Source organism: Brassica napus, chromosome C9 (genome assembly GCF_020379485.1).
Source record: "Brassica napus cultivar Da-Ae chromosome C9, Da-Ae, whole genome shotgun sequence".
Lineage (NCBI taxonomy): Eukaryota > Viridiplantae > Streptophyta > Magnoliopsida > Brassicales > Brassicaceae > Brassica > Brassica napus.
The window spans coordinates 8,839,398-8,857,616 of NC_063452.1; the positions used below are offsets into that span (position 1 = coordinate 8,839,398).

At 37.3% G+C, this 18,219-nt stretch overlaps 3 protein-coding genes across 10 annotated transcripts; 2 read left to right on the top strand and 1 right to left on the bottom strand.

The window, feature by feature from the left end:
- Positions 1-1,779: 1,779 nt before the first annotated feature.
- Positions 1,780-3,922, bottom strand: LOC106357816 (soluble inorganic pyrophosphatase 2). 6 transcript variants are annotated; one of them, XM_048768870.1, is made up of 10 exons: positions 3,672-3,837; positions 3,446-3,568; positions 3,182-3,353; positions 3,071-3,099; positions 2,925-2,990; positions 2,681-2,788; positions 2,536-2,601; positions 2,337-2,457; positions 2,175-2,256; positions 1,780-2,093 (listed from the first exon to the last, which is right to left on the bottom strand). In XM_048768870.1, the coding sequence occupies exons 3-10, from the start codon at positions 3,324-3,326 to the stop codon at positions 2,051-2,053; spliced, it is 660 nt and encodes a 219-aa protein (XP_048624827.1). In that variant the 5' UTR covers positions 3,327-3,353; positions 3,446-3,568; positions 3,672-3,837; the 3' UTR covers positions 1,780-2,050. The 6 variants fall into 6 exon arrangements, with proteins under 6 accessions (XP_048624827.1, XP_048624826.1, XP_048624824.1 ...); XM_048768869.1 differs by having other exon boundaries at positions 3,182-3,330; positions 3,526-3,568; positions 3,672-3,836; XM_048768867.1 differs by having other exon boundaries at positions 3,526-3,568; positions 3,672-3,836.
- Positions 3,923-13,825: 9,903 nt separating this feature from the next.
- Positions 13,826-16,244, top strand: LOC106357814 (transmembrane protein 53). Of its 2 annotated transcripts, XM_013797518.3 has the most exons (5): positions 13,826-15,066; positions 15,296-15,398; positions 15,592-15,773; positions 15,848-15,989; positions 16,065-16,244. In XM_013797518.3, the coding sequence occupies exons 1-5, from the start codon at positions 14,429-14,431 to the stop codon at positions 16,125-16,127; spliced, it is 1,128 nt and encodes a 375-aa protein (XP_013652972.2). In that variant the 5' UTR covers positions 13,826-14,428; the 3' UTR covers positions 16,128-16,244. The 2 variants fall into 2 exon arrangements, with proteins under 2 accessions (XP_013652972.2, XP_013652970.2); XM_013797516.3 differs by having other exon boundaries at positions 15,848-16,244.
- Positions 16,245-16,345: 101 nt separating this feature from the next.
- Positions 16,346-18,006, top strand: LOC125593012 (phosphopantetheine adenylyltransferase-like). 2 transcript variants are annotated; one of them, XM_048768871.1, is made up of 6 exons: positions 16,346-16,656; positions 16,747-16,818; positions 16,963-17,022; positions 17,176-17,270; positions 17,356-17,425; positions 17,515-18,006. In XM_048768871.1, the coding sequence occupies exons 1-4, from the start codon at positions 16,549-16,551 to the stop codon at positions 17,245-17,247; spliced, it is 312 nt and encodes a 103-aa protein (XP_048624828.1). In that variant the 5' UTR covers positions 16,346-16,548; the 3' UTR covers positions 17,248-17,270; positions 17,356-17,425; positions 17,515-18,006. The 2 variants fall into 2 exon arrangements, with proteins under 2 accessions (XP_048624828.1, XP_048624829.1); XM_048768872.1 differs by lacking the exon at positions 17,176-17,270.
- The last annotated feature ends 213 nt before the right edge of the window (positions 18,007-18,219 follow it).

Genomic DNA, 18,219 nt, shown 5'->3' on the forward strand with positions numbered 1-18,219 from the left:
ATTAAAATATAACATATAAGGATTCCTCATTTATATAATTTAAAGTTATTTTCAAATATTCATAATATAACATATAAGAAAAAATTTAATTTTTTTATTATATAGTTAATGTGATTGTTTAATTTTTTAATAATATAAAATAAAACAAAAATGAATAAGGATACAAAAATTGTTATCAAATCTTTATATGTTAATCATATTAGGTAATTCTGTAACTTTTATTTAAGGAAAGAATACATGCTTCTTATATTTTGGGTTAATATAATGTTCCTTAGTAATTGGATTTGGACCAACATTTTTTGTCAATTGATTCTTACGCTGCCACGTAAGCTAAATTGTCATCTTAATTAAGTGACACCTAAGCAGAGTCTCTTTTTAATTCGTACAAACTTAAAATTACAACTTTTTAAATGATCTTCAATTAATATATAGGAGATTCTTTTAGGTTAACGTCTGTGCCAAAGTTTTCGTGTATTTTCCTTTATCTTATCTTACGCAAATTGTATTTTCCTTATCCTACGAAGAATTAATTTTTATTGAAGCCTTGGTTGTTAAGTTTTCGTGTATTAAATACAAAATTAACTCTTTTAACAGATACACAATTGCTTATCAAGGCAAATAAATTCTATAAATATTTCATCCCTCAAAAACGAACATTGGTTCTTAATTGTTATTTTTATAAGGAAATCTACATTAAATTTAACAATTTTCCTGTTATTCAATGTGCATACTTACCCGCCACCATTAATTTGCATTGTCTAACAGGTTTTTTTTATTGATTATGCTTCGGTTCAATTAAAATAGATGCCACAGTGAACCAACATAGACATTGCAAAACCGTGTTCCATAATTTGGTTTTTCAATTTAAATAAAAGACCACAAAATGACAAATGAGTACTGTTCTTGAGTTTAACAATCGGTTTGTAAGGCAAGACGATCATGTATCCACAATGCATACTATATTATACACATTAACATATTCAACCACTGTGATTATATAAAGTGTAGGTTTATCAAGCTGCATTAGACATTTGACACGTTTGACACCATACGCGATTTTAAACAGGCCACAACCATTGTTACAGGAACTGATAATAGAGACACCATTTGTTTAAAAGATCTTTTACTCTGTTTTTCATTTTCATGTTTGAAACTTGTACGTATAGCTGCATTAGTATTTTTATTCATGTGTAATAATATGCAAAATGGTTTTATAAATTTATAATTCCACTAACTGATCTTCAAAATTTGTTTGCTAAAGTTAGAGACAGCGCTATGCGACTGTCTTTACTCGGGCCACTAACTGATCTTTACAAGTATTTTATAATATGCAAAATGGTTTTATAATATCATCTGCTGATATGATATGATCCGTTCGATATCATGAGCGCTATGCGACTGTCTTTACTCAGGACGAAATTGTATTTTGCTAGGGAATTTATTTTTAGACTATGCTATTCCTAAATCCTTTCTACTTCTGCCAGTCAACTTTTAAAAGGCTTAAAAAAGTGTCACATAGGTTTGAGTCTTTTTTTAATTAATACAAAATTCAGGTTATAATTATTTAAAAAATTCTCAATTAATATATAAGGAATTTGAAAATACCGATAATAGGAAGAAAATATATATATATTAGATTTAAAAAGTTGAGAGAGCTCATGTTTGTAGCGTGGGTGGGCATTCAGATTACATTTTATATAGTGGGCATTCAAATTACATTGAAGTCTGAAATCATCATCCTATTTCATATTATGAACAATTCTTGCGGAAAATCTAGAGAAGTTAAATATACTCGATTAAGAGATGACGTTATTCAGTGAACTACAAGAAGACAAAGAAGAGTTTGCAAACATCATTAATATAAAAAATCGGACAAGAGCTAATCATTAATATAAAAAATCGGACAAGAGCTAATATATGTATCTCCAAGTTTTAATGATTGAAAACTGGCATTTTTCATCGTCATCATTAGAAAGCGTATAATGCGACAAAAGTTTTTTGATGTACATTGCGAAAATGCACAAGCTATAACGAGCATGTAGGTGGTTCACTAACGTTGCAGGCCAGCTTTGATGTAAGCTGCGTAAAGATCCCTGCGTTTTTATCAAAACAATATACATTGTTTGTTGCGACTAAGGTAACAGAGTAAAACAGTTTGGAGCAAACAAACTTACATGGAGTCTTTAATCGCGTCTATGGCAGCTTGAGCGGGGAGGAAACCTTCAACGTCCACTTTCTTGTTCTCGTTCTTCTTGTCTAATTTTTTTTTTTCTGTTAAGTGAAAACTTGGAACAAAGCATAAGCCAAAACAAAGTGTGATGTTATATTGTGGATACAATCCTCAAAGAAGCGGCGGATTTCAGCTAGACGGTGAGGAGGAAGCTCCTTGATGTCTCTGTAATGACGGAACTCGGGATCATCAGCACACACTGCGATGATCTTGTCGTCTTTTTCACCCTGCAAGTTGTGGCTTCTTACTAATGTAATACATCCAGAGAAGGAGAAGATAGAGATTTGGGTTTCAGTGATTGTTACCTGATCAATCATGGGCATTAATCCAATAGCACGGGCACGGAGGAACGATCCAGTTAGCACAGGCTCCTACACAATAATTATCAGTTGCCTTAAGTTTGCATCATTGCATGAACAATTGAAGCTAATGAAAGGTGAGAGAGAGCACCTGCATGAGTACCAGGACATCTATAGGATCACTGTCTTCACAAATGGTTCGAGGAATAAAGCCGTAGTTGTGTGGGTACACAATGGATGAGTACAGGACACGATCAACCTTAAGAGAAAAAAAAAAAAACTTTTCAGTGATCAGATCTTTTTCCTTTTTTACAAATCTTAGATATGCAATGATACATACAACCACAGAAACAAACAACAGGTTCGAAAACTGAAATCAAGTAAAGACGCAGTACCTTAATAAGGCCACTGTTCTTGTCTAGCTCGTATTTCACCTTGCCACCTTTGCTAATTTCAACAACCTGATAAACAAGATAAAATTTCGTTCTAACTCTCTGAAAATATCTAATCTTGCACAGTGCAAAAGGAGATAAAAGCTTACACAGTTGAAAACAGCAGGGGCTTCAGGACCTACAAGATTCAAGCAAAGACAAGGATACATGCGAAATCAACAAGAAAGGAAACTTAAATCAATAATAAGATTTTAAGGTACCAATCTCCAAGTCATGCCAAGGATGAGCAGCAGCTGATCTGTGTGTGAAGGCAGCAAAATTCCTTTCGTTAAGGGTAACATTAGGATTCCTCAGAGGGGAAGAAGCAGAGCTCTTGGGGGTTCCTTCATCCTTGATATCAGCCATATCACTAAAACCTCAAAACCAAGCAATCTGTGAAATAACCATAGGATAAAACAGAAACAGCTTCTACATTACATTAACCAAAAGCGCTAGCGATAAAGAGTCATTCAAGAATACTAAACTCAAAAACACGCCATGTATCATCTAGGGTGAAAGCATCAACGCAGATCAGTTCTCGATTTCATCTAGTTACAGATCTAACCTCTACTATCGATCGATCGGATAAGTGAAACAGAACGGAGAATCTGATTACAATCCAAACGAACAATCCAAGTTTATCGGCGATCAAAATCAGTGAAGCGGAAGATCAACGGAAACGACTAATCGACGGAGAAAAGATGATCTTACAGATGCAATTTGAAGTTGAAGAGATTCCGTAACGTAATTTTTTCTTTCTTTCTTGGCTTGTAGAGCAGTTACAGTAGCAGTATTGGTGTGTGAGTGTGGCGCTTCTTTATGGACGTTGGAGGAAGGAGACGGTGACGTCACCTATTCCTTGGTTGTTGTTCATCTTCAATCCTACGATGGATCTTGTACGTTGAGTTTGAAAGGGGGAGAATCCGACGGGCGTGATTTTATTCTCGCTTTTTAATTTGTAGTGTGTGATTTTTATAAATCGAGGGAAAGAAAAAGAAAACGGACTACAGTCACTACACCAATGTTTCCAAAAAAGCATCCGACTGGCAAATCAGTGTATGACGCGTGTTCTTAGAATTAGGCGCTCTCTTTTTTATTAATTGTTCCATTTTGCTACAATTCCAAATGTAATAACAGTGTTATTTATTAGTTTTTTTTTGGGTGAATGTGTGGTATAACATTTGCAGAAAAAGAATTAACAAAATACCTATGAGTTAGGAATTGTGTCAATTACCACAAAAATGGATATTTGTAGTCTTTTATAACATGTGAGCGTTTATATAATACACAATAATGAAATAGCATTCTATTTAAAATGTCAATATATAATAGATCATTTCAAACAGAATTAAAGTTATATAATAGAGAGAGAGAGGGAGAGGGAGAGGGAGAGGGAGAGGGAGAGGGAGAGGGAGAGAGTTACATTACTATTCTTCATATACTATAGATTAAAACACCACATGAAATTCATACAAGAGGAAAAAAATGTGAGAGTGTGTTATATTTCTATTTTATATATTTTAAATAAAATAGAACATTATAAATTTTTCAAAAAAAATATCATGTAAGTTTTATAAATATATTTTTGTTTAAAAAAATTCAAAACATGGTATATAAAAAATTCATATTTTTATATGTTAATAAGAAGTTTGAATCATTATTTTTAAACTGTTAAAAAAAATAAAAACAAGAGGGATAGTGATGAAGGGTAAAATAGAAAATATTGTATAAATATATATAATTTTTTTTGTTATGGTCATTCTCTTAATTTATGATTTTTCTTTGGTCATGGATCCTAATTTCTCGGTTTTTCTTTTTTTTTTTTTGGCTAAAATGTAACCAAGTTGCTATTACAGGTAAGTGGTGTTTACATTTTGTTGACGACTCATTTCATCACCGAACTTTATCTCTTTAGTTATGCAAATGCAACTATTTGCACGATTCATCAGAATAAAGGTTTAGGCAGGAAAAAACATGTAGCATGATTTTAGTTACCACAGTATAATATCTATGCACATGCACACATAAAGATTGGTCACTAGGCTGCCTCTAGTAGCATTGTAGCAACGAGACTACCTCTCTTTTTTTTTGGTTTATTTCATAAGTATTTGTTTTTTAATATGCAAATGGGAGAAAATAATAATAATTGAATTGTGGGCCGCCTAACCACAGTTCTGTAGTATTTGTGGGAACTGATGTTTTGGTGATCGTCAAATACATGGCTAGAAACGAAGGCATCATCCAAAATATAAAGTTGATATACGGTTCTAACGAAAACCCCACCCCACCCCCACCACACCAAAGAATGAGAATATTCGGTTTTGGATTTTCCAATATTTTTTCGGGCCTCCTTATCACGAAAGTAGGGACTCAGATCAAACAAGCTTTAGATATGTCATCTCTGCGTGGAATAGTCATCTACAAACTGTGAAATTTGAAGTGTTATATCAATATGCTATCTATAGAGTTCGCCTAAAAAATACCTGTGGAATTAACCACAACTCCACAACAAAGAGATACGAAAGACAATATTTTCAAAGTGTGACATTTCACTACGTACTAACAGTAAAAAATTTACAGAAAATGTAACATATGGAAGTAGATTTTGTCATCTGAAAATGATTAAGAAGAGAGTTCTTTTTTTTACTAAATTTGACAATGATTAAAAAGAGTTCCAAGTGGTTTATTACAAGCCAACAAAAGATTGCATGAGACCAACAAAGGCTAGCAAGAAGGGCCTCATACTCAACCGGGATCTGAATGTATTGTCTCTTACTGCTTTTATGTTGTAAATAAGCCATGGTTGGTTCATAACAAGTCTTTGATTGTGGTTATGTACTTTTGTGGGTTTGGATGTAGAACTGTGAATACTTTCCATCATGATTGGTTTATTTATATGGTTTCAAAATCTAATAACGTAATGGTTTGAAATTTACAAACACATAGTAAGTACAACCACAAAAAAAGTGTTTAGAATCAAAGGTATATCGATAAAGTGTTTGAAGGTAGACACAAATGATTCACAACGAAAGAAAGATTTTATTTATTAAAAACACTCAAAAATATTACAAAAGACTCGAGAGACTTTCTAAGACTTAGACCACTCAACTCACTTGGCTGAGATTACAACACATTCCAAACCCCTTGTGTTTATAGTACAAAGCTTAAAAAATATTTTGTGGAATATTTCATATCTTACAATACACACCGCACATAGTTGTTTAATATTTTACCTAATATATGCCAGACTTAGTTATTTGACATATTATTAGTTGACATAGACACTACAAGAAAATACATGCTTAACGAAGAAATTTAACGAGGAAAAACAATCCTCGTAAATTTACGTCGATTTTACGAGGAACTTACGTGGAAAACTAAAGTCATCGTTATTTCCTCGTAACGTAACGACAAAAGTGTTTCGTCGTAAAGTGGATGTAATTTGACGAGTATTTTACGAGGAAAAACTATTTCCTGGTAAATACGACGTAAACTTTACGTGTTATTTACGAGGAAATAGTTTACGTGTATTTAGCGAGGAAATTTTGAATCCACCAACTTTGTAGGTGTTACACTTTTTTTTTGCCACCTAATTAATTTTCGTCGTAAATTCATAGGAAAATTACAACTACCAGATTCGAAATTTCCTATAAATATGGATGTTTGAACATCATTTTAAACACACCAACAACAAAAAACGTGAAAGAAAAAAAAATGGCTGGCTCCGGGACTATTTACGAGTTGCGGAAGTGGATGTATATGCATAGAGATGCTAACGGGAGAGTGACGAAAAAATACCTTGCGGGTCTGGAGACATTTATGCATCAAGCACATTCAACACCGCTCGCCCAAGAAAGTGGTAAGATGTTCTGTCCTTGTCGGAAATGCAACAATTCGAAACTGGCAAACCGTGAAAATGTTTGGAAGCATTTAATAAATAGAGGTTTCACGCCAAATTACTATATCTGGTTTCAACATGGAGAAGGTTTTAATTATGATCAGAATGAAGCTAGTAGTAGTAATAGCAATTTTCAGGAAAAAGAACCGGTTGATCATATTTTGCATAATGAACATAGTTACCATCAAAAGGAGATGGTAGATTATGATAGGGTTCATGATATGGTAGCTGATGCATTCGTAGCTCATGATGAAGATGAAGAACCTAATATAGATGCAAAAAAGTTTTACGAAATGTTAAACGCGGCGAATCAACCACTTTACAGTGGTTGTAGAGAAGGTCTCTCTAAATTGTCGTTAGCTGCTAGAATGATGAATATTAAAACTGATCACAATCTACCTGAAAGTTGCATGAACGAATGGGCGGACTTGTTTAAAGAGTATTTTCCGGAAGACAATGTGTCTGCTGATTCTTATTTTGAGATTCAGAAACTGGTTTATAGTCTTGGGTTGCCTTCGGAGATGATAGATGTTTGCATCGACAACTGCATGATCTATTGGGGAGATGATGAGAAGCTAGAAGAATGTCGATTCTGCAAGAAGCCACGATTCAAGCCGCAAGGATGGGGACGTAATAGGGTACCGTACCAAAGGATGTGGTACCTACTAATTACAGACATATTGAAAAGATTGTATCAATCAGAGCAGACTGCTGGAAAGATGAGGTGGCATGCCAAGCATACTCAGACGGATGGTGAGATGACTCATCCATCAGATGCAAGAGCCTGGAAACATTTCAACAAAGTACATCCGGATTTTGCTAGCAATATCCGGAATGTGTATCTCGGACTATGCACAGATGAATTTAGTCCGTTCGGAATGTCAGGGAGACAATATTAATTGTGGCCAGTCTTTCTTACACCATACAACCTGCCACCGGAGATGTGCATGCAACGGGAGTTGCTATTCTTGACCATATTAATACCTGGTCCGAACCATCCAAAAAGGTACCTGGATGTTTTCCTACAACCACTGATAAAAGAGTTGAAGGATTTGTGGTCAACAGGGGTGAGGACGTATGACTGTTCAACGAAGACAAATTTTACGATGCGAGCGATGCTTTTGTGGACCATAAGTGATTTTCCTACCTATGGGATGTTGTCTGGATGGACTACACATGGGAGATTAGCTTGTCCATATTGTAATGGAACGACAGATGCGTTTCAACTGAAGAATGGTAGGAAGACAAGTTGGTTTGATTGTCACCGTCGATTTCTTCCCATTGGCCATCCTTACCGAAGAAACAAGAATTTGTTTAGGCACAAAAGGATTGTGAGAGACACTCCTCCTCCATATCTAACTGGAGAACAAATTGAAGCGCAAATCGACTACTACGGAGCTAACGAAACAGTTCGTTGGGGTGGTAATTGACATGTCCCTCGTAATATGCATGATTCTTACGGTGTTCATCACAACTGACACAAGAAGAGTATATTTTGGGAGTTGCCATATTGGAAGGATCTTCTTCTGCGCCACAACCTCGATGTGATGCATATAGATAGAATTTCTTTGAGAACATCATGAATACAATATTGAATGTCTCAGGGAAGACAAAAGACAACATAAAATTGAGGTTGGACTTGCCCGATATTTGCTCAAGAAGCGAGTTACATATTAAAAGCAATGGACAAGTTTCCGTTCCGATATTCAGATTATCTTCAGAAAAAAAGTCGGTGTTGTTCAACTGGGTGGCATCAGAAGTGAAGTTCCCTGATGGGTATGTTTTGAATCTCTCTAGATGTGTTGAAAAGGGTCAAAAGTTCTCCGGGATGAAGAGTCATGATTGTCATGTCTTTATGCAACGACTACTGCCCTTTGCATTTGCGGAGCTACTTCCAACAAACGTACATGAAGCACTTGCAGGAACGTAGTGTATTATATCACAATAATTTACAAAATAATATATGACTAACAATGTGTTTAATTTTTTTTGGAATATAAAAGGCATTGGAGCATTTTTCAGGGATCTAAGCACACACACTCTTAAAGAAGAAGTTGTGGAACAGCTTCAGGAGAACATTCCCATCTTATTGTGCAACTTGGAGAAGATATTTCCTCCCAGATTTTTTGACGTCATGGAGCATCTAGCTGTCCACCTCCCATATTAGGCATTGCTTCGTGGACCTGTACATTACGGATGGATGTATCAGTATGAGCGAGCCATGAAATATTTGAAGGGAAAAGCAAAGAACCTCGCCAAAGTTGAAGGTTCTATAATTGCTGGAAGTTTGACGGAAGAAGTTTCTCACTTCACATCGTACTACTTTGCGTCAAAAGTGCGTACCCGGAGAAGAGCTCCAAGAAGATATGATGATGGTGGTGTTGCGCCAACATATGCAGTTGCTGGTGTTCCAGACATCTTGTGCCAGATTGGACGACTCGGTGGGAAGTCTAAAGAGGTTTGGTGGTCGAGTGAACAAGACGCTCATAGTGCACACACCTATATTCTACTCAATTGCGAAGATCCATTGATGCGTTATTTTGAAAGGTAACATATATTGACACTTCGAAACACATATAAGTATAATTAATTGTATAATTGCGAGAGATTCATTCCTATAAAATGTGATTTTACAGCCTATTTGTTTCTCAAGTCGAAGAAACATTTCCTGGTATATCCACAAGTGACGTAGACAAAAGGAAAGATCAACACTTCATTAAGTGGTTGCGGAATCAGGTATTAACTCAAACTTTTTTTTTCATACATGATCTGTATTTCATTAACATTCTCTTTATTTTTGCAGGTTGATTATGACGACGACGATGCAGATTATCCTAAGTGGTTACACGAAGTAATTCAATCTCCACTTGTAAAGGTCACCACTTGGTTAGTAGTGATCAAAGTTACACCTCGAGGACGAATCATCAGTGGAGAAGAACCACCATCGCAAGAAGAACAGATAAATGAAGTCGAGGAACCTGAACAAGAAATTGATGACATCCTTCTCATTGATCCGCATAATCACGAGTACGAAGATCTTACCGATGATGCCACAGACGAAGCTGTTGAAGACGAGTTTAATGAAAATGATGATGTTTCTAGTGATGACGAGAATGTCGATGTATCCGATTGATGTATTTGTTTTATGAATAAGATGAGGGAGTTTGTTTTATGAATAAGATAATGTGGGGTTTGTTTTATGAATAAGGTAATGTGAGAGTTTTTTTTATGAATAAGCAAATGTGGGAATTGTGGTTTGGAATGAAAATAAAGATGGAGTTTGGAATATATGAAGTAGAAAATAAGGAATATGGTGTTTGGGGTTTGGGGTTTCGGATTCTAGGGATTTAAACATAACACTCGTTAATTCCACGTAAGACAAATCATCGTTAAGGACTCGTAAGCCAACAAGGAAATAACGACGAAATATTAAAATAAAGAACGCGGGGCTCGTTAATTCCACGTAAGCACAAATCGTCGTAAAAACCATGTATAAGAAATCGTCGTAAATTCCACGTAAGCAGAAATCGTCGTAAATACCTCGTAAGCCAACGAGGAAATAACGACGAAATTTAAAAATAAAGATGGAGTTTGAAATATATGAAAATAAGGAATATGGAGTTTGGGGTTTGGGGTTTGGGTTTGGAATATGGGGTTTGGGGTTTGGGGTTTGGGGTTTCGGGTTTGGGGTTTGGGGTTTGGGGTTTGGGGTTTAGAGGTTTCGGGGTTTGAGGTTTGGGGTTTGGGGTTTCAGGTTTGGGGTTTGGGGTTTGTGGTTTGGGGTTTGGAGTTTGGGGTTTGGGGTTTTAGGGATTTAAACATAATACTCGTTAATTCCACGTAAGCAGAAATCGTCGTAAACACCACGTAAAAAGATTTAAACAAAACACTCGTTAATTCCACGTAAGCCCAAATCATCGTAAAGACCACGTTGGATGAAATCGTCGTAAATACCACATAAGCAGAAATCGTCGTAAATACCTCGTAGTGTAAAAACTAGAAAAAAAAAGAAAAAGAGAAAAATACCAGATTAACATGTGGCAAGACTTCCAGCAATTATAATACGTAAGTCTCGCCCACATGAATTCTAATATCTTCTCCTTTTCCTATTTTTTTCAAATATTTATAATTTGAATAGGATTTTGCTGAGGAATGTGATTTGAGATAGGGTGTGATTTGGGAGTTTGTGTGTGGTTTGAGAATGAGAGTTGTGGGTATATTTATAGGAAAACAAGGCTCGTTAATTCCACGTAAGCAAAATCGTCGTTAATACCTCGTATATAAAAACACGGGCCTTTGTGATTCCTCGCAATTTCCTCGTATTGAAAAACACGGGCCTTTGTAACTGCTCGCTATTTCGTCGTAACCTTACGACGAATTTGCGACGATATGTAATCTTATATATACCCCCGAGCGCTCACTCTTTCTTTCTTCTCTACTTCCTCTCCACTTCCTCTCCATTCCGTAGCAATGGTAAGCCTCTCTAATTTGGTTAGTTTAGGGTAGATTAGGTGGTTAGTATAGGGAATTTAGATAGGTTTACGGATTTTATGTTATTTAGTGTTCATTAGGTGGATAATGTTGGGAAATATACTGTTGATGTTAATTTTAAAAATTTAATTTTTTTCTCAGGTTCGAAAAGGAAGACTTACTGCCCATTACAGAGAGATCTTCGGTGAGCCGGGTAGTCGTTTAGACCCGACCTCTTCTTCAGCCCCCATTTCTTCGGGTCAGGAGACTGTCCCCGAGAATCAGTACACTCAGAGAGTCTCTGGGTCTACTTCTTCTAGTGCACCATCGGCTCCTCATGTGCCTTCCCCGATGGCTCATCCGACGATGCCTCCTTCTGTGCCTCCTCCGATGGCACCTCCGATGGCCGCCGATATTCATCCCGATTTGATGGTGCCTCGGAGTGCTCCTTACTCGCAGTACACTGTAGAGAACATTCTCCGTCTGCCAGGCAGAGAAGGTTTACCAGTCATCGACCCCGACCGACCGGACGGAACTTTGTGGTATGTTGCATTAATTTTTTTTTACTTCGTTTAAAATTCTTTTATAACATTAAAAAATAATTTATATTTTAAATTTGTATTTTCCAGGTGGGGGGTTGACGGATGTCTTGCATCGGACGTAACCGACACGATCAAAGGTTACTTCTCCATGGCACATCTGAACTGGAGTAAGACGCCTCACTACGTCAGAAAGACGTGGTTCAAAATTTACGCTGTAAGTTTCTATTAATTAATTATATATACTTTAATTTTTTCATGATTTATATATATATTTTCTAAAAGACTAATTGTTAATTTATTTTTTCCAACAGCAAAAATATGATTGGGCATTGGGGATCACTGAAAGGGTGAGGAAGAAGTTTAACGCGAAGGCGAAAGTTCGCTTGTTGGACACGGTCTCCAACTGGAAGGGTGACTGGATCGTGAAGGGGTATGAGCGTGGCAAACCCGCTGAACTCACCACGGATGTGTGGGATGGCCTCATCCGTTATTGGCGCCTTCCTGATTCCATTAGAATCGCCCAGGCTTGCTCTAACTCCCGTAACACGGTCGATGAGCACGGAAACGGGCCGATGCTTCACACTACGGGCCAAAAACCCCACGCCGGTGTCCGTTTGGAAATGGTAATTAAATATTTTATTAAATAAATTTTTTAATATATATATTTTATTCTAACTTTCTTAAATATTTTTTAGGCCAAAGAGACGGGACATCTCCCGTCTTTTATGGAACTTTACGAGAGGACCCACAAGAACAAGGCGGGCGTATTTGTAGATGGCAAGTCCGAGCAAATCTACTACGACGTGGTTGCTCGGGTTGAAGACCGCCAGACTCAGCTGACCCAGCAGTCTACCGACGGATTACCCGTCACCTTATCCACACTTGAAATGGATAAGATTTACGAGGAAGTAAATTTTCAAAAAATTTAATTTTTTATTATTCATTTAATATAACTTTAAATTTTTACTAACAATATTTATTTTTTGTTTTTAAGGTTGTCCCTAAAAAAAAGGGACGGACGTTGGGGATTGGTTCCGTCAACGATGTTCCGAGAGCGACATCGTCTTATGGTCATCGACGGGATGATGAAGTCACTGAGCTGCGTAGAGAGTCCGCTCAGCTGCGTAGAGAGTCCACTCAGCTGCGTAACGAGTTGGCCGCGACAAAATCTCGTATGGGTGGAGTCGAGGGCTTCTTGGACGTTATAGCGGCCACAAATCTGGAATGGGAATCCATGTTGAGGAACATGCGACAACAACATCCCATTCGAGGCGAGTCATCCGACGTACATAACGAGGCGGATGTTACGAGGAGGAGTGATGAATTCTACCAGGCGATGAACGACCCTTAGTTTTTTTTCCGGTTGTTGTATTATAAATTCAAAACTTATTTATATATAAAATATTTTCATATTGATTTATTTTTATTTTAAATTTTAATTTTATTAATAAATTAAATAATTTTAATTATTTTTTAATTATATTTTTAAATTCTGTAAAATAATAAAAACGAAGTAAATTCGTAGCTAATGTACGACCTATTTACGTGGAAACCTTACGAGGAAATGACGAGAAATAGTAAACGAGTATTTTACGAGAAAACAATAACGAGGAAAGATAAACGAGTATTTTACGAGGAAATCCTTTCGTGGTCGTTACGTGTATTTTGCGAGGAAACACTTTCAAGGTATTTACGTGTAGTTTACGAAGAACTCGTTTCGAGGTATTTACGAGGAAATATAGCGACCTCCTTACGTGGAATATTGACGTGGTCTTTACGTATCTACTTCGTCTTTACGACGAAATATATTCCTCGCTAAGTTACGACGAATTAGCGAGGAAATATGTGTTACGACAGATGAGTAACGAGCAAACGTGGTTCCTCGCTAATTCGTCGTAATTCTTCTTTTACGACAAACTCACGAGGAAAACCGCCCTCGTTAAGATTATGTTTTCTTGTAGTGAGATAATGTGTATTATTATTATTTTGGGTTACATGACTTGATGAGGGGATTGGCTTGGATTCACTACTTTGTGGACAACTAATAACACAAAACTATATTAACATCTTTCAGTACTCTCTGGTCGTAATTGCCTCACAGAAGTAGGTAGAGAAAACTACTTAGACTCTGCAGTTTGCTTGCTTTATGATCATCACCGATCTGTAAGAAGCAAGAAAAACCATTATTTTATAAACCGAACAGGTGACACATTTCAAAGTCTCGAGAGGTAGCTTTAACGAAACATGAGAAGCACCGAGAGCCTCTTAGGGATGCTTTTGCAGCTCAACCTCTCACTAATTTCTTCTCAAGAAAACTCTTCCCAAATCCCAACAAATCATACGAAACGAAACCCGCTGAGTGAAAAAGAGTGTTTGTTTCATGATGAAACATGTCATGGTCAATATCTCAATCTGTGAAGAGAACAGCGGATCTGATCCTCTTAGACTAGACCAGACAAAACCAAAACCTCTGCACAAAACAGAGTGTTTGATTTCCTAAATATGTTCTTTTTAGCGACTTTCAGATGAAACCGTGAGATTGTCGACGGAGTTTCGCCATGGAAGCAACAGCAAGAATCTTCAATACTTGCGCTCTCAATCGTCGTCTCCTTCTCACCAAGATCAATCCAAACCCATACTCCCTCTCTCTCAAATCCACAAACCACCTCTGTTTTCCCTCTCGCAATGCCGTTCTCCGAGAACCCTCAACCTCCTCCGCCGCTCGCATACGCTGCTGCTCTTCGCTCCCCTCGAATCCCAACCTCTTCAAATCTCTCCTCTCCCTCACGTCGAATCTCCACCTCCAGAACTCCGCCGCTCACGCTAACCCGCTCCGATCCGAACCCAGCGACGGCGTCGCCGTCTGGAACAGAGCTCCACGGACCGTGAACGGAGAGGGAAACGCGAATACGTTCGGGGAGAGCGGGAAAGAGACGACGGTGGTTCTCCTCGGGTGGTTGGGAGCGAGAGCGAAACACCTAAGGAGATACGTGGAGTGGTACAACTCCAGGGGAATCAACGCCGTTACTTTCACCGTCGACGTTAGGGATTTGCTCAGGCTTGATCTTGGACGGAGGCTTGAGCGGCGGATAGATGAGTTTGGGAACGAGTTGGTCAAGTGGGTGTCGGAGAAAGAAGAGGGCGGGAGAGAAAAGTGCTTGGTGTTCCACAGTTTCAGTAACACTGGTTGGCTTGTGTAGGTTTGATTATCAGTCTCATCTTCTCATTACTGATGAAAATGTTAAGAAAAATAAAAATAAAAATAAAAGGTTGAAACTAGTGTTTGGTTACTAATGATGATAATTAAACAATTTTCATCTTCTCATTAATGATGATGATGATGAACTTAGTGTTTGTCTTTTTTTGGGTAAGAATGTGTTGAAACTAGCAAACACTTTTACTCACTAGTGTTGTTCTTTTGGCAGCTATGGTACCTTGCTGGAGAGCTTTGTGGGCAGACAAGAGTTAGTAGAAAAGATTAAGGGTTGTATCATTGATTCAGGAGGAGCAGATCCTCTAGATACCAAGGTTTGAACTTTTAAATGTTTCTCCTTATGTTGAAACTTAGCAGTACTGCATTTTCATTGTTTCCGCATTGTCTTCTCGCATCCGTTATGACAGTACAGTTTTTATACACATCTTAATCACTGGAGGGACATAGATTTAGCAATGAGTATGTTATTATTAAGATTCGACTATAGATTTCATGGTTTGCTTGCAGATTTGGGCAGCTGGTTTTACTGCTGCTATACTGAAGAAACGTAGCTCCACCATAAACACTGAACCAAACAGTCCTGGAAAAGAAGATGAGCAAAAGAAAGAACCTCTAGGAATCGAAAGCATGATGCTATCATCTCTAGAGAAACTATTCCCCATTGTCTTAAACATCCCAGAGGTCAACATGTAAGCTTTATGTGCACCCATCTGTTTCTTTTTTTGACTTGGTACTGGTTAGTCATTGGTCGTGAGTGTTGCAGGAGGCTAACGAGGATCACCCAGAGACTCTATGAGAACCACCCTCCATGCCCTCAGCTTTATCTTTACAGCTCTGGTGACAAAGTTGTTCCTTCGCATTCCGTAGAGATCCGGATCAAAGAACAGCAGAAGATTGGGAGAAAGGTACAGTCTTTCAATTTCAAGTCGTCTCCTCATGTTGATCACTACCGGAACTTTCCAGACTTGTACTCCTCGCAGCTTCACAACTTCTTGCAAGAGTGCTTCAAGCCAACAAAGCAGCAGCAGCAGCAAGCTCTCTGATTTGGAAACATAGATGTTTTTGTAGCCTGGTTCATTTCTTTTGTTCTGGCTGAATGAATGATCGTGAAAGCTGCAGATACGGTGAAGCGTTACGAAATATACAAGTGATTTTGTTTTCTTCGGTCTAAAATTAAATGAAATAGAATTTTTACACAAAAAAAAAAAGAAGCTATACCAATTCTAACCTAACTACATCAAAAAAGCTGTTAATGTCAAACCGAACAAATAACACGTCTCTTTTTAATTTATCGAATTGAATCCAATTCATAACAAAATTTGAACCGAAAACCAAAAATTTGGTTTGGTTTGTTCGGTTCATAAGTGATTGGATCGGCTATAAATGGTCTCGAACCGGGAAAAAATGAGATACGAACGAAATTTCAAAGGTCTTCTTTCTCCGGCGGATTCGTCGTAATCGAAAATGGCAGCAGCAGAGGATTCAGAGGTCTCTACGGCGAATTCTTTCGGCGCTGTCGTTCTAGGCGGTACTTTTGATCGATTGCACGATGGGCATCGCACTTTCCTCAAGGTTAATTGTTTTTTTTCTCTCTCTCTCTCTCTGCGATTTCTGCGTATGTATGAGTTTTTTTGAGAATCGAATCGAAATTTATCGAATCAGGCGGCGGCGGAACTGGCCAGGGAACGATTAGTTGTTGGAGTATGTGATGGCCCTATGTTGACGAACAAGCAAGTAAGTCACACAGAGAGAAGCTAGTCTCTGTTTCACCCAGAGTGTTTCCGGTTAGATGTCTGCTCTATTTCTATCAATAAAGGAGTTAACTAGTGAACAAATTGGTGTGGTGAGCTCTTATGGCACACTCTGTTGTGTGTACAGTTCTCTGAGATGATACAACCAATTGAAGAAAGGATGCGTAATGTGGAGAACTATGTCAAGGTAATTGCACCCATACCATAGGATGAAATTTTCTCTCGTTAGCTACTTGAATAGTCTTCTTACTACAATGTGAATTGTGAACTAACTAATGTGACAAAAGATATGAGTTAAAGAGTTACTCTTATTTACTTGTCTACATGGTCTTGTATGTAGTCTATCAAACCTGGGCTGGTTGTGCAAACCGAGCCCATTACTGATCCATATGGACCTTCTATTGTCGATTAAACTTTGGAAGCTATTGTAGTCAGGTTTAGCCTTGTGTCTATTAATCTCTTTTTTTTCACATGTTCCTTTCTGTTCACATCCGTGGCTTTAACTAATCATAACCTGCAGCAAAGAGACGTTACCTGGTGGTTTGTCAGTTAACAGAAAGAGAGCAGAGAGGGGTCTTTCTCAACTCAAGGTTCATCTTTCTTTATTCACCTAGCCTTAACCTTGTGGTGAATTTTGAAAGATTCAATCGTCAAACCCTTATCATTTTCTTCCTTGTAGATTGAGATTGTTGAAATAGTTTCTGATGGATCAAGTGGGGATAAGATAAGTTCGACTACTTTGAGGAAGTTAGAGGCTGAGACACAAAAGCAACATGCTGAACAAGAAGCATCATGAACTTGGAACATGTAAAGATCAACTTTGTTTGTAGCTTTTGAATATGTTTGTTTTTATATTGACTGAAAATGTTCAATGAAAAAGGTAAACGCTTTGTATACATTTGGCAGACACGGCAGCGTATTGAAAACAAAATTCTGAAAGCTTCCATAAACTTCTGATTCCAGTTCTGATTCCGAACCACATCCTTACAATAATGTTATTGTGTTGTTGGTTTTATAGTATGATTGTTTGAGCGTTTAGTACTACATTTATAATTTCTTTGTGTATTGTGTGGGTATTGATCATGGCAAGATGATTCTTCATTCTGATTTGCATTGTTTCCAGTATATGTTCAATCCTGTTAAATGAAGATGTTGAAATGTTCATGTCCAAGTAAAGTATTAGTTAAAATTAATTTAAGTTTCTCTAAAAATATAGCCGGATGCCATAATATGTTATTACACTGTTATTTTTCAGGTATATGTTAAAAGATCATAATGAATCACGCTCTCTTTCAATGTGTCATTATCAATCTTTTTGAATCTAGGAATGAACTTCTGCTATATTAATCAAAACAGAAATTTTGGATGTTATACTGTTTAAAAC

Bases quoted from the DNA above. Each gene is read 5' to 3' on its own strand.
- LOC106357816 (XM_013797520.3), bottom strand. From the start codon at position 3,326: ATGGCTGATATCAAGGATGAAGGAACCCCCAAGAGCTCTGCTTCTTCC. The intron at 2,991-3,070 runs GTAAGCTTTTAT...CTTGTTTATCAG, and splicing joins CCCCTGCTGTTTTCAACTGT to GTTGTTGAAATTAGCAAAGG. The intron at 2,602-2,680 runs GTGCTCTCTCTC...ATTATTGTGTAG, and splicing joins ATGTCCTGGTACTCATGCAG to GAGCCTGTGCTAACTGGATC.
- LOC125593012 (XM_048768871.1), top strand. From the start codon at position 16,549: ATGGCAGCAGCAGAGGATTCAGAGGTCTCTACGGCGAATTCTTTCGGC. The intron at 16,657-16,746 runs GTTAATTGTTTT...TTATCGAATCAG, and splicing joins GGCATCGCACTTTCCTCAAG to GCGGCGGCGGAACTGGCCAG. The intron at 16,819-16,962 runs GTAAGTCACACA...TTGTGTGTACAG, and splicing joins CTATGTTGACGAACAAGCAA to TTCTCTGAGATGATACAACC.
- LOC106357814 (XM_013797516.3), top strand. From the start codon at position 14,429: ATGGAAGCAACAGCAAGAATCTTCAATACTTGCGCTCTCAATCGTCGT. The intron at 15,399-15,591 runs GTTTGAACTTTT...GTTTGCTTGCAG, and splicing joins CAGATCCTCTAGATACCAAG to ATTTGGGCAGCTGGTTTTAC. The intron at 15,774-15,847 runs GTAAGCTTTATG...TGAGTGTTGCAG, and splicing joins AACATCCCAGAGGTCAACAT to GAGGCTAACGAGGATCACCC.